Source organism: Callospermophilus lateralis, chromosome 9 (genome assembly GCF_048772815.1).
Source record: "Callospermophilus lateralis isolate mCalLat2 chromosome 9, mCalLat2.hap1, whole genome shotgun sequence".
NCBI lineage: Eukaryota > Metazoa > Chordata > Mammalia > Rodentia > Sciuridae > Callospermophilus > Callospermophilus lateralis.
The window spans coordinates 58923754-58944741 of NC_135313.1; the positions used below are offsets into that span (position 1 = coordinate 58923754).

A 20988-nucleotide genomic window follows, 5' to 3' on the forward strand; every position below is an offset into this window, starting at 1 on the left:
TGATCTGTCCTCCATAGGTTAATTACAGATCATCTCTTTTGGGACAGTATGGACAACTCTCTGTGTTAATGAGCCTTTCATTGTTGTGACCAAAATACCTAACAAAAACAACTTAGAAAAGGAAAGATTTATTTTGGCTCAGTTTCAGAGGCTCAGTCTGTGGTCAGCTGGTTCCAAGGCAGAAACATTATGACAGAAGTATATGGTGAAGGAAAGCTGCTCAGATCTTCATAGCCAGAAAACAGAGAGAGAAAGGGACCAGGGACAGATACAGTTCCAAAGGGCCTTTCCCCAGTGACCTACTTCCTCCAATCACAACCTACAGTTACCACCCAGTAGTCTATTGAAATAATTAATTCATCACATGGATTAATCCTCTGATGAGATTATAGTCTTCATGGTCCAATCATTTCACCTTTGATTGCTTAACATGAGCTTTGTGGGAACATTCCAGATTTAAAGCATAATATCCTGCAAGGCTAGAATTCTGTAATTTTTATATCTGAGTTCTCACTTGAAGTGAGAATACATTCCTTTAACATTTATCAAGGATTAAAAAAAAAATTTTTTTAGTTGTAGTTGGACACAATACCTTTATTTTATTTATTTATTTTTATGTGGTGCTGAGGATCGAAGCCAGCGCCTCACACGTGCTAGGTGAGCACTCTATCGCTGAGCCACAACCTCAGCCCCTTACCAAGGATTTTTAATCAGATTAACTGTTATATGATATACATTAATATTTAAGAATGCCCATACCCTCTCAGGCTCTATTAGGTTTCTTTATCTCTCTCCCCTCCCTGCCTGATGTTTAAGGACAACCTCCATATAAACAAAATTAGCTTTTTACTGTGATACTGGGTTATATTCTCATTCTTCAAATTTTATATAAAAATATGAATATAACCTTAAAAAGTGGATATTCTTATAATACCAGCAGCTTGGGAGATTGAGTCAGGAAGATCTTAAGTTCAAAGCCAATTTAGCAAGGCCCTAAGCAACTTAGCAAGACCCTGTCTCAAAATAAAAAATAAAAAAGGGGCTGGGCATGTAACTCAGTGGTAAAGTGCCCTGGGTTCAATCCCTAGTATAAAAAAATATTATAAGGGCTGGGGTTGTGGCTCAGCAGTAGAACGCTCGCCTAGCATGTTCAATCCTCAACACCACATAAAAATAAATAAAATAAAGGTAACATGTCCAACTACAACTAAAAAAACATTTTCTAAAAATGTAATGGAATCCTGGCTCAAAAAAAAAAAAAAAAAAACAAACTTTGAGAAGTGAAAACTTTCATTTAAAATAAATGAGAGTAGGGAATATAGTAGCTTAATGGTATTGCACTCACCTAGAATGCATGAGACCTTGAGTTCAATCCTCAGGGTCTCATGCATTTGATTTAATAAAAAATTAATAAGCAGGGCTAGGGATGTGGCTCAAATGGTAGCAAGCTCGCCTAGCATGTGTGAGGCACTGGGTTTTATTCTCAGCACCACGTAAAAATAAAATAAAGATATTGTGTCCACCTAAAACTAAAAAATAAATATAAAAAAAATTAATAAGGAATCTCAAAATAGTCCTAAAACTTTTTGAAATACTAACAAAAAAAATTAACATTTTGTTTTGTTAGCTTTGTTAAAACAGAATAAGAAAGAAAAAAAATTTTTTTTTTCAAAAAATTGTGTCTGTACATCTTTATTGTCCTTGGATATGCACTAAATTATATGTTTTTTCATTTGATACTGATTTTTGCTATTTTTTCCTTTGCAAATAGACCTTCAAGTTCTTTTATTCTCATATTTTGAAGTTTACATTGTTCTTTTGAGTAAAATGCACAGAACTATGGCAGAGAAATGACAAATTTTTAATTCATTCAAATAGTATCAGTATAATAATCTTAGGTTTTGCTTTGCTTTCTGTTAAATGAAAGTTAGATTATATGTTTAAATACTAAATGACAATTTTATTTACACTATAAGATTTAATTGTATATGAACAAATATCTAAATACAAATGAAAATTGCCTTGTCAGCTGGTTTACATTATATAACACCTTATCCATTTTTTGAAAGTAGATAAAGACTAACCTAAATCTCATAACCTAAATCTCACTAATGTGGCTCCATAACTGTATTATGAATGTTCTCTCTGGTATGTGGATGCCAACCCACAACAAAGGAGGGTGGGGGAGGGGAGGAATAGAAATCCATTGGATTAGACAAAGGGGAATGAAGAAAAGGGAGGGGGAGAAGAATAGGAAAGACAATAGAATTAATCAGACATAATTTTCCTATCCTTGCATATGAATGCATGACTAGTGTAACTCCACATCATGTACAACCAAGAGAATAGGATCTTAATTATAATAAGTTATACTCCTTGTATGTATAATATGTCAAATACACTCTATTGTCATGTTTATCTAAAAAGAACAAATAATTTAAAAAATAAATAAAATTTTTAAATAAAATAGAAAATTTTAAAAAATTTTGGCTTCACATGAAAATGTGCTTTGAAGTCTAGGGATTCTCCTCACATTCTATGCCTTACATTAGCATACACAATTAGAAAGATGAAAAAAATAATCAAGTGACAATATGGGATGTTACAGTGCAACATTAAAATAATAAGCCTTTCAAATAAAGAAGAGGAGGAGGAGGACGACGAGGTTGGAGCATTCCTAGGTATGAGATCAATATACCACAAATAGTTCCAGGAGATTCTTGACTTGCTGCAGTTTCCTAAAATACTCCAGAGCAGAAAGAACTTTATAAAGTAGAGTCCTAGTCTGGGGATATGGGTCAGTGGTAGAGCACTTGCCTATCAAGCACAAGGTTCTGGGTTTAATCCCTACCACCACAAAATAAAGAAAGAAAAATAGAGTCCTCATACAAATATTATAAATGATGCAATAGAAACCGTAGTTAGAGACAGAACACAGGTAGATAGATGGTTTCACATGAGGTGGGCCAAAGGAATCTTCACTGGATTGCTTAAAGACCTGTTCTCTGAAATATCTGCAGTATTAACGATTTTTTAAATTTTTTTAGTTGTAAATGGACATAATATCTTTATTTTTATTTGTTTATTTTTATGTGGTGCTGGGGATCAAACCCAGGGCCTCACGCATGGGAGGCAAGCACTCTAACCATTGAGCAACCTCTCCAGCCCAGTATTAACAATTAAAAAAAATTTTTTTGTAGTTGTAGATTGACAGAATGCCTTTATTTTATTTGTTTTATTTTTATGTGGTGCTGAGGATGGAACTCAGTGCCTCACGCATGCTAGGCAAGAGCTCTGTCACTGAGCTACAGCCCCAGCCCAATAATTTTTAATAATACAATATTAACAATGTATGGACTCCATTCAAATTGGAATGAATGCAGGTAATGGGAAAATTCCAGCACAATATTCAATTTTTAATGGAAAGGGAAGAGAGCTGGGGTTATAGCTCCTTGGTAGAGCACTTGCCTACATGTGTGAGGCACTGGATTCAACCCTCAGCACCACATAAAAATAAATATATTGTATCCATCTACAGCTAAAAATATAAAAAAAAAAAAAAAGAAAAGAAAAAGAAAAGGGAGGATTGAGAGATCACATTCTGTTTAATTTTCTTTTAAATGCTATGATGTTAATCTTTGAAAAACACTCCCTGACCCCCCAAAAAATTACTCACAAAAAGCACCCACAATTTATGGGTCCACAGACAGTAGCCAAGTATCTGTCATCCTAACGTGGATCTGTGAAAAACAATCATGCTAAATAAACATTTTATATCTGAGACAAATAAATAGCAAAAAAAGAAAAAGTATAATTGCAGATTTAGTTAGCTAAATGATCACCACTAACCTGATGCAAAATTGTGATTTAGAGAAAATTCAGTTATATTCTCTAGGCTTTAATATATTCCGATTACTCATGCAATTGTACTTGTCACATATATAAAATATCAATTTCTGATTCATTCACTTAGCATTATATTATAAGCTCTGTGCTACTTTTACTTTTATATGACCACATTACCAAGGAATCTTAACCTTTTTTAAAAAAAATATTTTTAGTTGTAGATGGACATAATGCCTTCATTTTATTTATTTATATGTGGTGCTGAGGATCAAACTCACTACCTCACATGTGCTAGGCAAGTGCTCTATCACTGAACTACAACCCCAATCCAGAAAACCTTAATTTCTGACTACAAGAGTTTCTCTTTTTATATCCAATGTTCCAGTATTTCAAAATGTGCATTAATGTACCTTGGAATGGAACCTTTTTCATTCATTGTTTTGGGCATACAGATGATACTTTGAAACTGGAAACTCATCTTTGAGATATGAAAATTAGAAACTCATCTTTGGGATATGAAAAATTCTCTCATATTTTCTTTTTTTTTTTTTAATATTTATTTTTTTTTTTAGTTTTCGGCAGACACAACATCTTTGTTTGTATGTGGTGCTGAGGATCGAACCCGGGCCACACGCATGCCAGGCGAGCGCGCTACCGCTTGAGCCACATCCCCAGCCCCTCATATTTTCTTCATTGTCATTTTAAACCTTTATTTTTCTCTGGAGCACTCCTAGAAGTCAATTATTGGATCCACTGGGTTAAATCTCTATATTTAAATCTTTTTTTTCTCCCTTTCTTCATGGATTGATTAGTGTTTTTTTTTCTTAGTGTTGTTGTTTTTGAAAATTTTTCACAATGGTTTTATTATAGTTCATTTCCTAACCTTATTTATTTTTATGTGGTGCTGAGGATCAAAGTCATATAACTTTGAGCAAATTGTTTAATCTCAGCCTCAATTTCCTCATCTTTGAGATGGAGAAAACATGAAATAAGCTTATCTCAGCTTGTTTTTTGTTTTGTTTTGTGTTTTGTTCTTTTAGTGCCAGGGATCAAACCCAGGGCTTCGTGCATACTAGGCAAGTCCTCTCTACCACTGAGCTACAGCCCCAGACTTTGAGTTATTTTGAGGATAGGTTGATAGTGCTTAGAATAGTGTATTACACATGGGAAATACTCAATAAAATTGGTGATATTGGTTAGTCATCAGTATCCTGTTATTTTGGTTAATATAAATGATTTGGGGGCCATTTTTAAGATGATTTCTGACCAATAGAACTAATGACCACATCCCCATCTTGGTGACTTTACCACATTAAGCTTTTTTGGAAGACCTGACAACTGTCTTTCATAATCATGCCTATCTCACCATACCCTTCAAACTCAACTTTTTAAAATTTCCTTCACTTATTTTGTCTGTCTGTACCTGTGCTTACATGTATATTTTCTTTTTTTAAATATTTTTTAAAAAATTATAGGTGGACATAATATGTTTTTTTTTTTTTTTAATGTGGTGCTGAGGATCAAACCCAGTGTCTCAAGCATGCTAGGTGAGTGCTATTCCTCTTATTCACAATCCCAGCCCATGTGTATATTTTCTTATTATCTTCTAAAACGTTTAGTTCTTTTTTGCTTTTTTCTCATTTTGTCTTATTTTTAGATTTTTGTAGGAAACATTTATTCTTAAAAGGGAAAGTGACATGTTGGGGAATGACTCATGAAATGGTCCATCCTAGAGTATGTATTTACTCTTTTATTAAACATTTTTATTGACTGCTGCTATGTGCCTCACCCTGTGTTAATTGCTGGGAACATAGAGATTTTTATCTTTTTTTTTCTTTTCTTTTTTCCAGTTCTTATCTTGAGCATTTTCCATGCTCTAGAACCTATGTAAGTTTTCATTCTGTTGCGGCATTTTTAAACTACGGGTCTTGTCCCAGTAATGGATTATAATATCAATTTAGTATTGAAAGCAGTATTAGAAAAAAAAGAAATAGAAGAGTATACAGTAGTAAGTACTAGAGAGTATGTTCTATGTAGTAAGATTCAATATTGCTCCATAAAATTTTAATTTTGATTGTATTGAGATTGTAAAAAAGCATATTTTTTACTATATGCATCTGGGTCTGTAAACTTTGAAAGCCAGCAGTTAAAAAGATAATAAGCAAAAATGTAATTACAACACAATGTGATAAATACTGTTCATGGGGTACACTGAGTGCTCAGAAAGGGTCTATCACAAATGGGGAAGGAGAGTTAAGGATTGTTTAATGGAAATAGAGCTTCCTGAGCTGTATCTCAAAGGATAAGCAAAATGGAGTAGATACGGAGTAAAATATTCCTATCAAAGAAAACAGGACAAAAGCTCAAAATTCTTGTGGCTAAAGGAAAAAATGCGGTAGTAGTAGTAAGATAAAAGATATAAATAAGAAGTGGCCAAATCAGGAAGCTCTACTCTTTACCATATGGAGGAGTTTGGATTTTATCCTGAAATCAGTAGAGAGCCTAGATGAAACATTTGGAAGCACTTTGGAGAATGGATTTGAGTATAGTGATCAGATGCAGAATATAGAGAACCGAAGACTGAGACAGGAATTAGGAGCCATTATGAAGACTATTTTAATCAAGAGAAGAAAATTTAAAGCTCTGAAGGTAAGGGGAGAACACCGAACTGGATGGCTATTTGAATGTGAGGGGCAAGGTAGAGTCTGATACTCGATTTTTAGACTCAAGCAACAATTTGTAATAGCTTTTGCCTAGAAAATAGAAGGCACTAGGGCCTGGGGATATAGCTCAATTGGTAGAGTGTTCGCTTCACATGTACAATGCCCTGGGTTCAATCCTCAGCACCAAAAAAAAAAAAAAAAAAAAAAAGCACTAATGATTTATGGTAGAGTAACCAGCTAGAAATGATCAATAAACATTTAATTAAATCTATGTATCTAATATCAGGCATTGAGATAACTGTTAGAACTGAGAATATGAAGGAAGGAAGGACACAGTAATGAAACATACTCTGGAAGTAACACAGAGGAATGCTGATTTCAAGAAGAGGTGAATTATTGTTTCCATGAAAACTTCTGTATACCATCCAGCTTGATTTGACTTTTTCTCTGTCTAAATCTCTATTGAATAAATTCACCATAATCAATCATCTTAACATACACTTTGTTACTTAAAGATTATAGATGTTATGTTCCTACTTATAGATAGCAATTATAGACATATGCTATATCTTAGAGATAATTAGAACCTCATAGTCATACAGAGTTTTATATGATGAAATATTCTACTTTTTTCTACAAGGTCTCCAGTGTGTTTAAGTGAAGAGGGATTTGTCTCATCTACAAAGTTGCTTCTCTGTGATCCATTCCCCTCATTACCACTCTTGTTATACTTTGGGTCACACTCATTTAACTGTTCGCTGTGTAGAACCCTGAACCTACTGTCTTTGATGGAATGATGTTGGTACTATAGTCATATGGATGTGAATGAAGGGGTTATCACTTGACTGAGGAAGGTTATATCTCGCATTTCTGCAACTTGATTTTCTTCCATGCCATCAACACAAAACTTGTTCACAGATAATGCTTCATTGAAGGTTGCAATGATCAGAGGACTTGTAATTGTTGACTCCCTTTTTCATTTTTCATCCTCACCCTGAACCATCCAGGCAAGCCTATCCATCCAGCAAGATAGAGGAACAGAGTAACCAGAGAAAGAGCCAACAATGACTGTTTTCTTGGGATTCTTTGCAAGCAGTGTGAGAGAGGGATAATATAGCAAAACTATGTAGATCTGTTACTTTCATGACTTATTACTCACATTGGCTTGCTTATCCACAGTCAGGGAAGAAGCAGCAGGTAAGTATTATTGAGAAGCTTCCTCAAAAGTATAGGCACAGTAAACTATCTTTATATATAAATTGTATTCTCATCCTTTGAAGAATCTTTTTAGCACAAAAAATTTAAGCCATGGGGAATTTAATGGACCTCTTATGCCCTAACTCTTAATTCCCGTTTACTTCATTTCCATGTGTTTTTCCTTATTATATTGTCATTAGCTTTAGGTATCCTATTGTCAAGACAACTGGTAATGGAACACACAAAATCCAACTTTGAGACCTTTAATTTTTCTTGGTCAAATTCTTTCTGTGTTCTCAACTTCCTTTCCTTTTGGTTAAAAGAATGCCAATCAGCTGAGTGCAGTGGCACACAGCTGTAATCCCAACTACTCATGTGAGGCTGAGGCAGGAGGATTGCAAGTTCTAGGTCAGTCTCAGCAACTTAGTGAGATCCTAAGCGACTTAGCAAAACCCTGTCTCAAAATAAAAAATGAAAAGGGCTTGAGGATGTAGCTCAGTGGGAAAGCCAAGCAGTCCACATTTTGGCCCAATTTCCTCCTTAACTTGTCTCATTCCTCAAGACCTAACTATATCTCCTCAAAGTCATTTTGTTTCATGTTTTTCCGAAACTTTCTAATTTAAACTTCAATTTAATACTGATCAATATTACATTATTCTTCTAATGTAATTCTTCAGGAGGAGCTTTTCTTTAGTTTCTTTCTGAGCCTACCTCAATTCCTAACTTTCTTGTCTTGAGGTTTGTAGACATTTTAAAAAAAATTCTTATTGAGTCCATTCTTTATTTTAGGTCTCCCAGTACAAACCTATAGTTTCTCTTTTAAAAATCCCATATTCAAAGGGGTTGGTTTCATCCTACCATCAGTTCCCTTTCCCCCAGCTGGCCAATCCAAGGACACAATGACCCACTGCAGGATATTTCCCACCAAAGTTTGAATTTTTTGAATTACACTCAATTGCACTTCAGCAAGAAAGTGCTAAGTTAGGATTCAGATTGTTAAATTTTCTTCCTTCTGGAAGTTATACAAATATACTTCCGTATTCTTCCTCTAGTTTCCCTGTGGGTAACTATCAGACTAAACAAATATATTTATACAAACACTAACAACTCTCAAAGATGTGTAATTATTGTCTGAATTAATGTTAAGGAAATGTAATTTTTTTTCTTAATGCAATGTAATTTCACAGATACTCTTGCCTATAAAAGAGAAACTATCAAGTAATTTCAGTTTCTTTTCCTCTTCTCCAGCAATACACACAGACCTATCAAGGGTTAAGAAATAAGTCTCATTGCAATTTCTAACCAAACAACTGAATTACATCTTTGGATAGCTATCTGTGAAAAAATAAAGACTCAACAATTTTCCTTGACAATTTATTATGATATTTTCAAGCATTTGGAAAAGTTGAAAATTTTTTCAGCAAAGTCCTATATATCCCCTCCAATTAGGTATTGCATGTCTATCCATCTCTCCATCCAAAAATCTTTATTTCTTTGATATATTTCAAAATAAATATACTAGTACTCTTCTTCTGAACTACTTCAGAGTATTACTGAACTAGAGTTCCGTTTTTTTCCTTTTGGAGAAAAATTAACACACATTTGTAATGAAGTGTCTAAACTTTAAGTATACATTGGACAAGTTTTGAAAAACTTATCTAAATAGCTAACAAAACAGACAACTCATCACTTCAGATAATTCTCTCTTGCCTCTTTCTTGTGAAGTCCTTTCCCTTGACAATCACAGTTCTGATTTTCTCCACCAATTTAGTTTTATTAGTTCCAGAACTTTATATAAATGGCATCAATAAACTGTTTGCTTTTCTATATGATATGTTTCATGTGAGTTTTTTTTTCACTTAGCATGATAATCATCCCTCATCCATGTCGTTGTGTGTATCTATAGTTTGCTCCTTATTATTTCAGAATAGTATTCCATTCTGTGAACATATCATAGTTTGTTTATTCATTCTCCCATTGATGGATGCCTGGGGTATTTCCAGTTTGGGGCTATTATTGAAAAAGTGGGTGTGAACATTCTCATACAGGGCTTTTATGGACATAAATTTTCTTTTTTCTTGAGTAAATATTGAAGAGTAGAATACTGGGTCATAGCATAAGTGTTTGGATTTTTAAGAAACTGTTTAGACCTTTTCATTTGCCCATTACAATGTATGAGATCACTGGTTGCTCCACATCCTTGCCAGAATCTAGTGTTTTCTGTCTTCTTAATTTTAGCTACTCTAGTGAATACGTAATACTGTCTTCTGACTGGGATTTAATGTGTATTTCTCTGATGACTAATGATGATGTGCACTTTTTCATGTGCTTATTGATATTTGTATGTTTTTGTGTGTGTGTGTGTGATGAATCTGTTCCAGACTTTTGCTCATTAGGTTGTTTATTTATCATTAAGTTTTAGGACTTCTTTATAGCCTGAATATTAGTCTTCTATCATTTATATGTTTTGCTCATGTTTTGTCCCAGTTTGGGCTTTCCTATTCATTTTATTTTCCTTTATGGTGCTGGAGTATTGAACCCAGGACATCATGTAGGCAAGCACTCTAGCACTGAGCTATATTCTCAGCCCTGCCTGTTCATTTTATTTTATTTAATATTTTTATTTGTAAATGGACACAATTTTACTTGTTTATTTTTATGTGGTGCTGATGATCAAACCCAGTGCCTCACACTGTTAGGCAAGTGCTCTACCACTGAGCCACAATCCCAGCCTCACGTTCCATTTTCTTAATGCCATTTTTTTTTTTTTTTTTTGTGGTGCTAGGGATGGACTGGGGCCTTGTGCATGCAAGGCAAACACACTACCAACTGAGCTATATCTCCAGCCCTTAATGCTATTTTTTGATGAGTCAAAGTTTTAAATCTAATTTGCCAATTTTTTTTACCTTTTTTGGTAGATGGACAATATGTCTTTGTTTTATTTATTTATTTATTTTTATGTGGTGTTGAGGATAGAACCCAATGCCTCACACATGCAAGGCAAGCGCTTTACCACTGAGCTACAACCCCAGCCCTAATTTGCCAATTCTTAATTTACTATTATTTATTTTTATGTCCTGATAAAACCTTATCTACTTCCACAAAATGTTCTTTTATGTTTTTTACTAAAAGTCTTATTTTAAAAGTTGGGACACAAAAAAAACTATGAGTTTAGCTTTAGCATATGACTATAATTCATCTCAAATTAATTTTAGTGTATGGTATGAGGTAGAAGTCAGGTTAATTTATTTTCCCATATTGATATCTAAGCATTCTAGTATCATTTGTTGAAAAGACTCCTTGCCCTCATTGAATTGCATTGTCCCATTAAATTGCATTAGAAATCAAATGACTTTATAATTTTGGATTTATTTCTTGGCTCTCTATTCTGTTCCATTGATCTATTTATCAATCCTTATGCCAGCTAGTACCACATTGATTTCTATAGTTTTATAGTAAAAATCTTGGAGGCAGGTAGTCTAAGTCCTCCAACTTTGACTTTTCAAATTTGCATTCAATACTCTGGGACCTTTGTTTTTCTCTCATATAATTCTTTCTACCCACTCCCAACCCAATCTGGTACTAGGGATTGAACCCAAGGACCCTCTACCGCTAAGCTACATCCCCAGCTCTTTTAAATTTTTTATTGTAGATGGGAACTTGCTCAGTTGTCCAAGTTGGCCTTCTCCTGCTTCAGCCTCCCAAATAGCTGGGATTACAGGCATCAGTGTGTCTGGCCACATTTTTTTTTTTTTTTTTTGTACCAGGAATTGAACCCAGAGACTCTTAAACACTGAGCCACATCCCCAACCCTTTTCATTTTTTATTTTGAGACAGGACCTCACTAAGTTGCTGAGGCTGGTTTTGAACATGTGATCCTCCTATCTCATCCTCTTGAGTCTCTGGGATTACAGTCTTATGACACCACGCCCAACTCCCACACAATTTTCAAAGTGCACATAGTTTTTAAAGTGAAGCTTTTTTCTTTACTCTGGATCAGGTCCAAATCATCCTTCATTGATCCCTAAGTAGAAGAGAGTTAAAAAAAAAAAAAAAAAAAGGATCTGCGTAAATCCCCAAGGCTGTTAGGAGTGGTGCTGAGAACTGAACCCAGTGTCTCACACATGCTAGGCAAGCGTTCTACCACTGAGCCAGAACCACAGCCTCCAGTTATACATTTTTTTATATTTATTTTTTAGTTGTAGTTGGATACAGTACTTTTATTTTATCTATTTTTTTTAAATATTTTTTTTAAGAGAGAGAGAATTTTTTTTTAATATTTATTTTTTAGTTCTTGGCAGACGTGGTGCTGAGGATTAAACCCAGGGCTTCTCACATCCTAAGTGAATGCTGTACTACTGAGCCACAACCAACCCCAGACCCCAGTTATACATTTTTGATTGATCTGAAAATATGTGACAAGCCATATAGCTTTTACACAATTATTTTATTTTATTTTGGTGGTAGATATTGAACCCAGGGCTTTGCGTATGCTAGGCAAGTACTCTACCATTGAACAATACTTGTAGCCCTATCCCATTATTACATCAAGTTGCCTTTACCTTTGGCATATGACACAAGATTTTAGTGTCATTCTTTTCACTGTTAGTTGCAGTTTTTTTTTTTTTTTTAATTCTTCAGCTAAAACAGAAGGGATGATTTATTGTATACACGTTACACTAGCCACAATTGAGAAATGAATTAGTCCAGAATGCAAAAGATCCTGGGCAAAGGACCAACAGGAGATGTTAAGAGCAAGGTGGGTCTTCTCTCCGTGGTGGTCTTGGCGATGGGGTAGTGATGTAAGTTCTAAATCCACTGAGACAAAATCTGGATAGTAACAGGCAGTCCATCAACTTATACCAATGTTCCCAGCCTCTGGCATTCGTACTTCTACTCCTTTGGACTCCATGGTACACAAGCTAAGTTTATTTGGACCTCTACCTCATCTTTCTTCTTTTGAGCTTCAGCCTATACATTGACTTCTTTCTCCACTTGGCTCTTATTGTTACAGAAGCTTCCAAGAAGATGGTGCTAAGGCCGAGAGAGACTACAATTTTTTAAAACATGTTTTTGAATTTGTAGATGAACAGAATGCCTTTATTTTATTTGTTTATTTTTTAATGCAGTGCTAAGGATGGAACCCAGTACCTCACATGTGCTAGGCAATTGCTTTGCCACTAAGTTACAGCCCCAGCCCCTCATTAAAATTTTTATAAAATTTTGCCACATAAAAATATTCCCCATACTTTGAGTACTGTGTATTTATCTTTGTTATATTTCCTGTAGCTGCAACAGCAAATTTCATACAAACACAAGGCACTCAATAAATGTTTATTAGCTAAAATTTGGTTCATTCCAAATTATGAAATTAAAGTGAAGAAGCATTAAAGCTTATCTAGTTCAATCCTCCCATCTGATAATATGAGCTTATACATGATTAGTATAATGATAGGCCACTCATATTCTTAAATATTTAGAGCAGCTCATTCCATGAATTTCTTCCAAAATTCAGTGAAAAGAAAACTGGCTGTTTTGCCTCCCTGAGGGAATAAAGAAAGCTGTGGTCCTAAAATAAGATAATTGTCATCGCCACTGCATAATTTACAGGACTTAGACTCGTACTGTAAGGAAGATCAGTATACTAAAACATATAATATCAGGAGTACAACTATTTTATCTATTTTTATTTTATTTATTTTTTTTTAAAGAGAGAGTGAGAGAGGGGGAGAGAGAGAGACAATTTTAATATATATATTTTTTTTTAGTTATCGGCGGACACAACATCTTTGTATGTGGTGCTGAGGATCGAACCCGGGCCGCACGCATGCCAGGCGAGCGCGCTACCGCTTGAGCCACATCCCCAGCCCCATATTTTATCTATTTTTAATACTCTTTTTCCTTTCCACCAAAATGAGAATTTATTTTAATTAGGGCAAATGTTTATACATCTGTATAATTATTTGTATAATATAGCAAGGTTTACCATTTGTCTAGTGTTTACTAACTATAAATGGTTTAGGCTTAAGTAACAATTTCTGGCTTATTGATTTCTAAGTCAGACTGCCAAGCAAGATTTAATTAATGTACAAAGTTGGACACTTAATCTTTCACATTTTTCCCTAGCCCACTCTTGCCATTTCTCCATATAGACACTTAACATGGAAGAAGTTAAAAAGCAACTTACACAATTTATAAGTTTTATAATGTTTCAGCAAAATATAAAGAACTATTTGTAATTTTAGAACTAGGACATAATCAAACTATGCTTAAAAATTTCAGATGTTCAATTAGCCTTTTATGTGTGTTCCAAGGTTAGATCATGCTATTAGTTCAACTATTTTTAAGCAAACATCTTGATAAAGGACATAAAATCCAGTTTATGCCTCATCATAGTGATGTTATATATATATATCTTTAACCTAGGAAAAGAGCTAAACTTAGTTTAGTCAGTGATATTCTATTGCTCTACTAAGTGTTTGTATCCCACCTCGATTTACTTTTTGAAAGATGGCATTCATTGTAGCTATGTGGAACATGGAAATAGGAACAAAAGTGCATTTATGTCAGTAAAATAACAAAAGGAGGCTAGATAATAAACAAATAATGTGTTATTAAAATGGAAAGAGGGCCATGTCTTTTGGCAGACTAGGATCATTGGAAATTGCCTTGTTTTAATAATCACATTTTAGTTTATTAATGTACTACACATTAGTATAATTCTAAGTTTTTCCCAGAAAGTGCCTGCCTGGTTTCAAATTATCATAATGTAAGTTGCCTGAGAGTTAGAGAAATGCTTTGGTGGGTTTGTCTTGCAAGCCCACATTTCAGTTTTGCATCTGGGGGTAACATGTTATTTTCATAGTAACAATGTTACTGGCAGATTTAAATTCCCAGCTCACTTAAGCTACATATTGAATCTTTTATGAAATGAGCTCTACAAAGTGACTCTTTATTAATGACATCTGCTTTTTAAGGTCAACAATGAGAATCAATACAGTTACCACTAGTCTCTAAACCTTTCACTTCCAGTTTTGCTTTCTGAAATGTCCATCTCTTAAAGCAGTCTTAATTATCCTGTTTTCAACTGAAAGTTGCTCCATAGCTTTGAAATTATTTCTGGTTTACAAACATAATTTGCGACTTAGAGGAGAAATTCTAAATTACTAAAATGATGTGTAATTAAGAAATTATAGGAAGTTTTAAATTATTCTACCACTTTCCCCCATATATTGTGAATCTTATTTGGCAGCTTTATCTTTTAATATTTCATTAGATAACAAGTTTTCCCCAACCATGATCATTTACAACTGAGGTAAAAAGTAAGTTTTAATTTACTAAAACTTTTTCTAATACAATTAGACAATTATTACAACAGAATGACAATTTGAAAGTTTTTTCAGGGTAGGAACTCTTTAATTTTTTAAAATTGTGAATATTTAAAGTATACAACATGATATTATAATATGAATACATAGTAAAATGGTTTCTATAGTGGAACAAAATAACATACCCATCATTTCACATAGCTACCCATTCCATCCCCATCCTGATGCAAGAGCAGCTATAATCTACTCATTTAGCTAATTATAGTCCTCATGTTGTACATTAGATCTTTCAACTTGTTCATCCTACATAAGTGCTACTTTATATCCTTTGATCTATCTCTCCCCATTTCTTCCCTGTACCCCAAACCTGGTAGCCACTGTTTTATTTTCTATTTCTTTACTTATTGACCCTTTATTCCTATCCTTATCCTCCTCCTCTTCCTCCTTATTCTTCTTGACTCCACACATAAGTGAGATCATGCAATATTTTTCTTCCTGTGATTGGCTTATTTCACTTAGCATAATGTCCTCCAGGTCCATCCATGTTATGGCAAATGGCAGGTCTGGTGCTGGGGATATAGCCCATGTTCTCACACATGCTAAGCAAATGTTTTACCACTAAGCAACACTCCTAGCTCTCTCCCCCTTTTTAAAGCCTGGATGATACTCATGTGTATATTTTACAGTTTCTTTCTTTCTTTGTTGATGAATACCTAGGTTATTTCCACATCTTGGTTATTGTGTATAATGTTTGCATTTATGCCAGTAACATACTGGGTTTTTTGGAACTGGGGGTTGAACTTAGGAGCACTCAACCTCTGAGCCACATCCCCAGCCCAATTTTGTATTTTATTTAGAGACAGGATCTCACTGAGTTGCTTAGTGCCTCTCCATTGCTGAGGATGGCTTTGAACTAGTGATGCTCCTGTCTCAGCCTCCTGAGCCACTAGGATTACAGGATTACACTGCTTTTTTTTTTTTCCAAATATATTTTTAGCTGTAGATGGACATAATACCTTTATTTTATTTATTTATTTTTATGGTGCTAAGGATCAAACCCGGTGCCTCACATGTGCTAGATGAGTAGTCCACTACTGATCCACAACCCCAGTCCAACATACTGCTTTGATTAAAATAGTTTTGTAATATAATTTTAAACCAGGAACTGTGATACTCCTAACTTTTTTTTTAAATTGAAAAATGTCATTGGGATTTCTTTGTCAAGAATGAAAGGACATGGGCTGGGGATGTGGCTCAAGAGGTAGCACGCTCGCCTGGCATGCATGCGGCCCGGGTTCGAGCCTCAGCACCACATACAAACAAAGATGTTGTGTCCGCCGAAAACTAAAAAATAAATATTAAAAATTCTCTCTCTCAAAAAAAAAAAAAAAAAAAAAAAAAGGGAGTGAAAGGACAAGGATTATTCAAGTGAGAAGAAAAGAGAGAACTTTCACAGGGAGAGTTGGATCCAATAGCAAAGTTGCTGCCTTAATGTCTAGATTATTGCTGTCAGGCTAACAGTATTTGATCAAAATCTATGCTAAACATGTCCTGGAAAAGTACCCACACTATTGATCAAAATACAGTTGGGATTTTGATTGCATTGAAGCTATGTATCACTTTAGGTAGTATGGAGATTTTAACAATTCTTCTGATCCATAAGCATCGAAAATCTTATTTGTGTCCTCTTCAATGTATTTAGGAAATCTATCTTGTATGTTTCTCTATTCCTTTTAATACTGAGTACTTTTCCTATGGTACAATCTTAATATATTTGGGTATTTATGTTAGGGACTATAATATAATGCAAGATTTCACTGGTAATCATACTTGGATAGATTAAAAATCAGCAAAATTCACTTTTGGGGGTAGGTGAGTTCTTTTTCTCCATATGGCAGAATTAATTTTTTATTATTTATTTATTTTAAATTTCGAGACAGGGAAGTTGCTGAGGCTGGCTTTGAACTTGTAATCCTCCTGTATCAGACTCCTGAGTCTCTGGAATTACAGGTGTAGGCCACTGCAAGATCAGCTGTTTTTTAATCACAAAAACTTTCATTGTGACCTGGTACCTATACTTATGGGTTATTGTGGGGGGCTTTGTATATGTAAGATTATCTTCTTCTCTGGAAGTGTCCAGTCCAATTCCAAATTTTCACTCCAACAATGTAGATTTGGTCATAACATGTTCCTGTAGAAAATATTCCCTTCATTTTATATAAAGGCCTTCACTTCCTTCAGGTACTTTGGGATTTGGGGCTTCTAAACAGACAACCTTCCTTAATCAAGTAACATAAAATAAACTTCTTGATATTCTTCCTTATAGAAATTTCATAAAATAAATAATAGAGGGCTGGGGATGTAGCATAGTGATAGAGCACTTGCTTAGCAAATATGAAGCTCTGGCTTCAATCCTCAATAATTCAAAGAGCAAAGGGACACAAAATGCTAGTAGGACAAAATGTTACATTGTTCAAAACACACGGAACAGACTGTAAAAAGAGATGGAATAGTGGTAAACAGTTAAAAGCAACTGTATCAGAAAAGCTCATATTGGGAGTACTAGTAATGTAACAGTACTTATTAACAATTTCCACTTGCCACTCCCCCTTCATTTAACTTGGATAGTAATGCAAGCATGATTAGTGTGACTGGAGAAATGGGAAGCCTCATGTGAGGTTCAACAATGGAAATGTAAAAGTGTGTGGGGAGTTCAGTGAGAAAGTGAAATTAAATCTTATAGTTGTTGGACTTTTATTTTTTTTCTTTTAATAAAGACCATGGATTATTAAATCAAAAATATCCACAAGTAGTTAAGTTTATGAGGAAGCATCAACCATCCACCTGTAAGTGCTTAGAAGGTAAGGATATATTTCTTTTTTGTCTTTGTATTCTTAAAAAGCAGGACTATATTTGACATATTATGAATGCCCAGTAACTGTTTGAGTCATTCAACATGTGGCCTAATATGGTCATATAATGACACAAGGCAGTTTTAGAGACATAATTCTGGTTCAAGGTAGCGCTATTACTTTTTAGATAGGGCTGAGAATCCAACAGAGAATTATTTTTTTGTTTATGCAGAGGCAAGGGCCAGGATTGTGGCAGCCCTGTGAAAGATAAATGGAGTTTTTCTCATATATATTGGTACCCAACCTCATTACACAGGGATTTGGCTGTTTAAGAAAGTGGAGTCTATTCATAAACCTTTATTATAGTACAGAAGAACAATATTCTCAAGTTATGTTTACTTAGGTTTTTCCCAGTGAGTGGTTCTTAATCTTTTTTTGTCAATATTTGCCATTAGTTGTTGTTAATTCGTTATAATTATTATTTCCTTAATATTTTTTAGTTGTAGTTGGATACATTTATTTTATTGATTTTATGTGGTGCTGAGGATCAAACCCAGGCCTTCGCACTTGCTAGGCGAGCGCTCTACCGCTGAGCCACAACCCCAGCACTAATTCGTTATTATTAATGGATGTGTTCTTTGACGCTTCGGAAATCGTGCTCAATACGGGCCCCAAGTGTTCCTTTAAGCCTCAGGGAAAATGACTTAGGTTGAAGCCTGTACCCAAAGCCACACCCACTAAGAGTCCTTAAGAAACTTGGTGTGGCCTGGCGGAGACTCAGCTGGGGCGGCCACGCGGTGCATTGGAATCCCGTGGCTCGAATTCCACCTTTCTCCGTGGGAGGCGCGTCCCTCCCTTCAGTGGGTTAACTCCGCGGGTCCACAGGCCCGGGGCCAGCTCCCTTTCCAGCGGAAGCTCCCGGCCTTCAGTCTAAACGCCGCGTACCGAGCTCATTTGCATAAGGACGCGCGCGACGCCGGCAAGAGGGAGGGCGGGCGCGGCCGGGGAAGCGGCGCGCGCGCGCACCCTGACAGCTCGGCCCTGCTCGCTCACTGGCTCGTTCCCGGCTTCCGAGCACAGCATGGCGGTCAAGGTGACTCCAACTCTCTGCTGCTGCCTTTATTGCATAAGAGACATTCCAAGGGTCCTGCCTGCAGCCCCCCAGCTCTCTCAATTTCCTTCTTTGCGTAGTTGTTAGATAGCGCGTCCTAGGGCTCCAGCTTGCGGGTGGGAGAGCTGATGGGCAAGGATCCGGAGGAAGAGGATGCCCGGCTGGGGGAGGGGAAAGAGGAGGGATTGTGAGTTGGAGGGGTTGTGAGGACCACTGGTCAACGAAGGAAGAGTAGTGTGTCCTGCCCTAGGTACATGGGATTGTGAGCTCGGAGTTGAAGAGCATCGGAAAGGGAGTGGGAGGAAGTGGCAAGTAAAGCCGGGGATACCTAGGGCATCCGTGTATTGCGGTGGGGGAGGGGGTGAGTACTGAGTAATTTGGGGCCTCAATACTGCGGAGAGCAATGGTTGACATTTGCGTTGGAGGTTGCAGGATGTTGAAAGCATTTGTACTGGTGGCAGCTCTCGTGTTTTAGGTTAGATGGGGAACTAGAGGGGCGCTGAGATCTTTGTTATTATTTCTTTCCAATGGGAAGAAACGCTGCTAATTCATGCCATTAATTTAGGTGTTTTGACTATCCTGTTGCTCCACTCTTGCAGGCCTCTTGATTTCAAGGTTGGTGGTTGCTACTGTGTTGTGGAGTAAAATAAAGAGTGATATTCATTTTTTTCCCTTTTCAGTTCAGAGGAAGCACTGTGTGTAATTTGCTATATCCCAGGCTGTTCACACCTGCCTTTCCACCCTGTAGTGACAGATCTCAAAGTTGACAGTTGTTATCAGCAGTTAGGGCTTTTGGGTTGTTTTAGACTAAATGCCCTTATAAAAGATAAGAGCATTGATTGTTAGTAGTTGTGAACTCTAATCTGGAGATTGTGTGACCTTTAGTGAAGCATTAACTAGCTTTTTTTCTTTTCTTTTTTTTTTTTCCTTACAGGTGCAGACGACTAAGCGAGGTGATCCTCATGAGTTAAGAAACATATTCCTACAGGTAAATTATGTAATTCATGTTTCATTGAAAAAACAAAAAGGTGTAATCAGTAGTTCATTTTTGAAGCCTTAACGCTGAGGAATATTCTATTTTCATGTATTCTTACATTGCTAGACAATATAATTTATTTTTCTCTAGTTGATGTTTGACTGAGGGTTTTCCTTTATATTAAGGGTTGTTAAGATATTTTCCTCAGGCCTTAAACCGGGCATCTGTAATCCTAGTTACTTGGGAGGCTGAGACAGTAGAATTACCTGGATGACATAGGGAGACCTTGTCTTTAAAAAAGAAAAAAAAAATTCCTTAAATTAATGTTTTTTTTTTTTTTTAATATGACTTAAGGGGTGTAAAAGTAGACTAAAAAGAACTTCTAGCTTCTCCTAAGTACTGAGGCTAATAAAAAAATTCAAAATGTATAGGAATTCTTATGTAATTGATAGGTATAGTGACTAATTCTTCTTTGAAAGCTGCATGTTTTATAGTTTTTCTACTTAAAAACAATCCTCCATGTAATTGATTACAGATATAAGGCTACTGTAGGTATTCTTAATTTGTGTGTTTTTCCCCTCTACTTATTTATATTATATCATAGGCCTTTGGGGATTTTATTCCAAAATGTTGTCTTGCCAGGTGCAGTGGTACATGCCTGTAATCCCAGTGATTGGGAGGCTGAGGTAGGAGGATTACAAATTCAAAGCCAGCTCAGCAACTTATTGAGACCCTTTCTCAAAAAATAAAGAAGGGCTGGGGAGGAGCTGGAGCTGGGGCTCAGCAGTAGCACTCTTGCCTGGCATGTGTGAGGCACTGGGTTTGATTTTCAGCACTGCATATAAATAAATAAAAATAATAAAGGTTTATCAACAACTAAAAAAAATAAAAAAGTTCTGGGGATGTGGTTCAGTGGAAAATCACCTCAGGATTCAATCTCTGGTACCCAAAAACAAAACAAAAAGTTGCGGCCTAAAATTCTTGCAAGGATCTACCTTAACTTCTGCTAAGCTTT

General features: G+C 35.6%; 1 protein-coding gene across 2 annotated transcripts in view; it reads left to right on the plus strand.

The window, feature by feature from the left end:
- Positions 1 to 18724: 18724 nt before the first annotated feature.
- Slc25a12 (solute carrier family 25 member 12) overlaps positions 18725 to 20988 on the plus strand; it is an 84144-nt gene continuing 81880 nt past the window's right edge. The window contains exons 1-2 of one of the 2 annotated variants that reach the window (XM_076865778.1): positions 18725 to 18979; positions 19932 to 19985. In XM_076865778.1, the coding sequence (XP_076721893.1) occupies positions 18968 to 18979; positions 19932 to 19985 (66 nt within the window). In that variant the 5' untranslated portion in view covers positions 18725 to 18967. The remainder of the gene's footprint in view (positions 18980 to 19931; positions 19986 to 20988) is intronic. The other variant, XM_076865779.1, reaches the window with a different exon arrangement.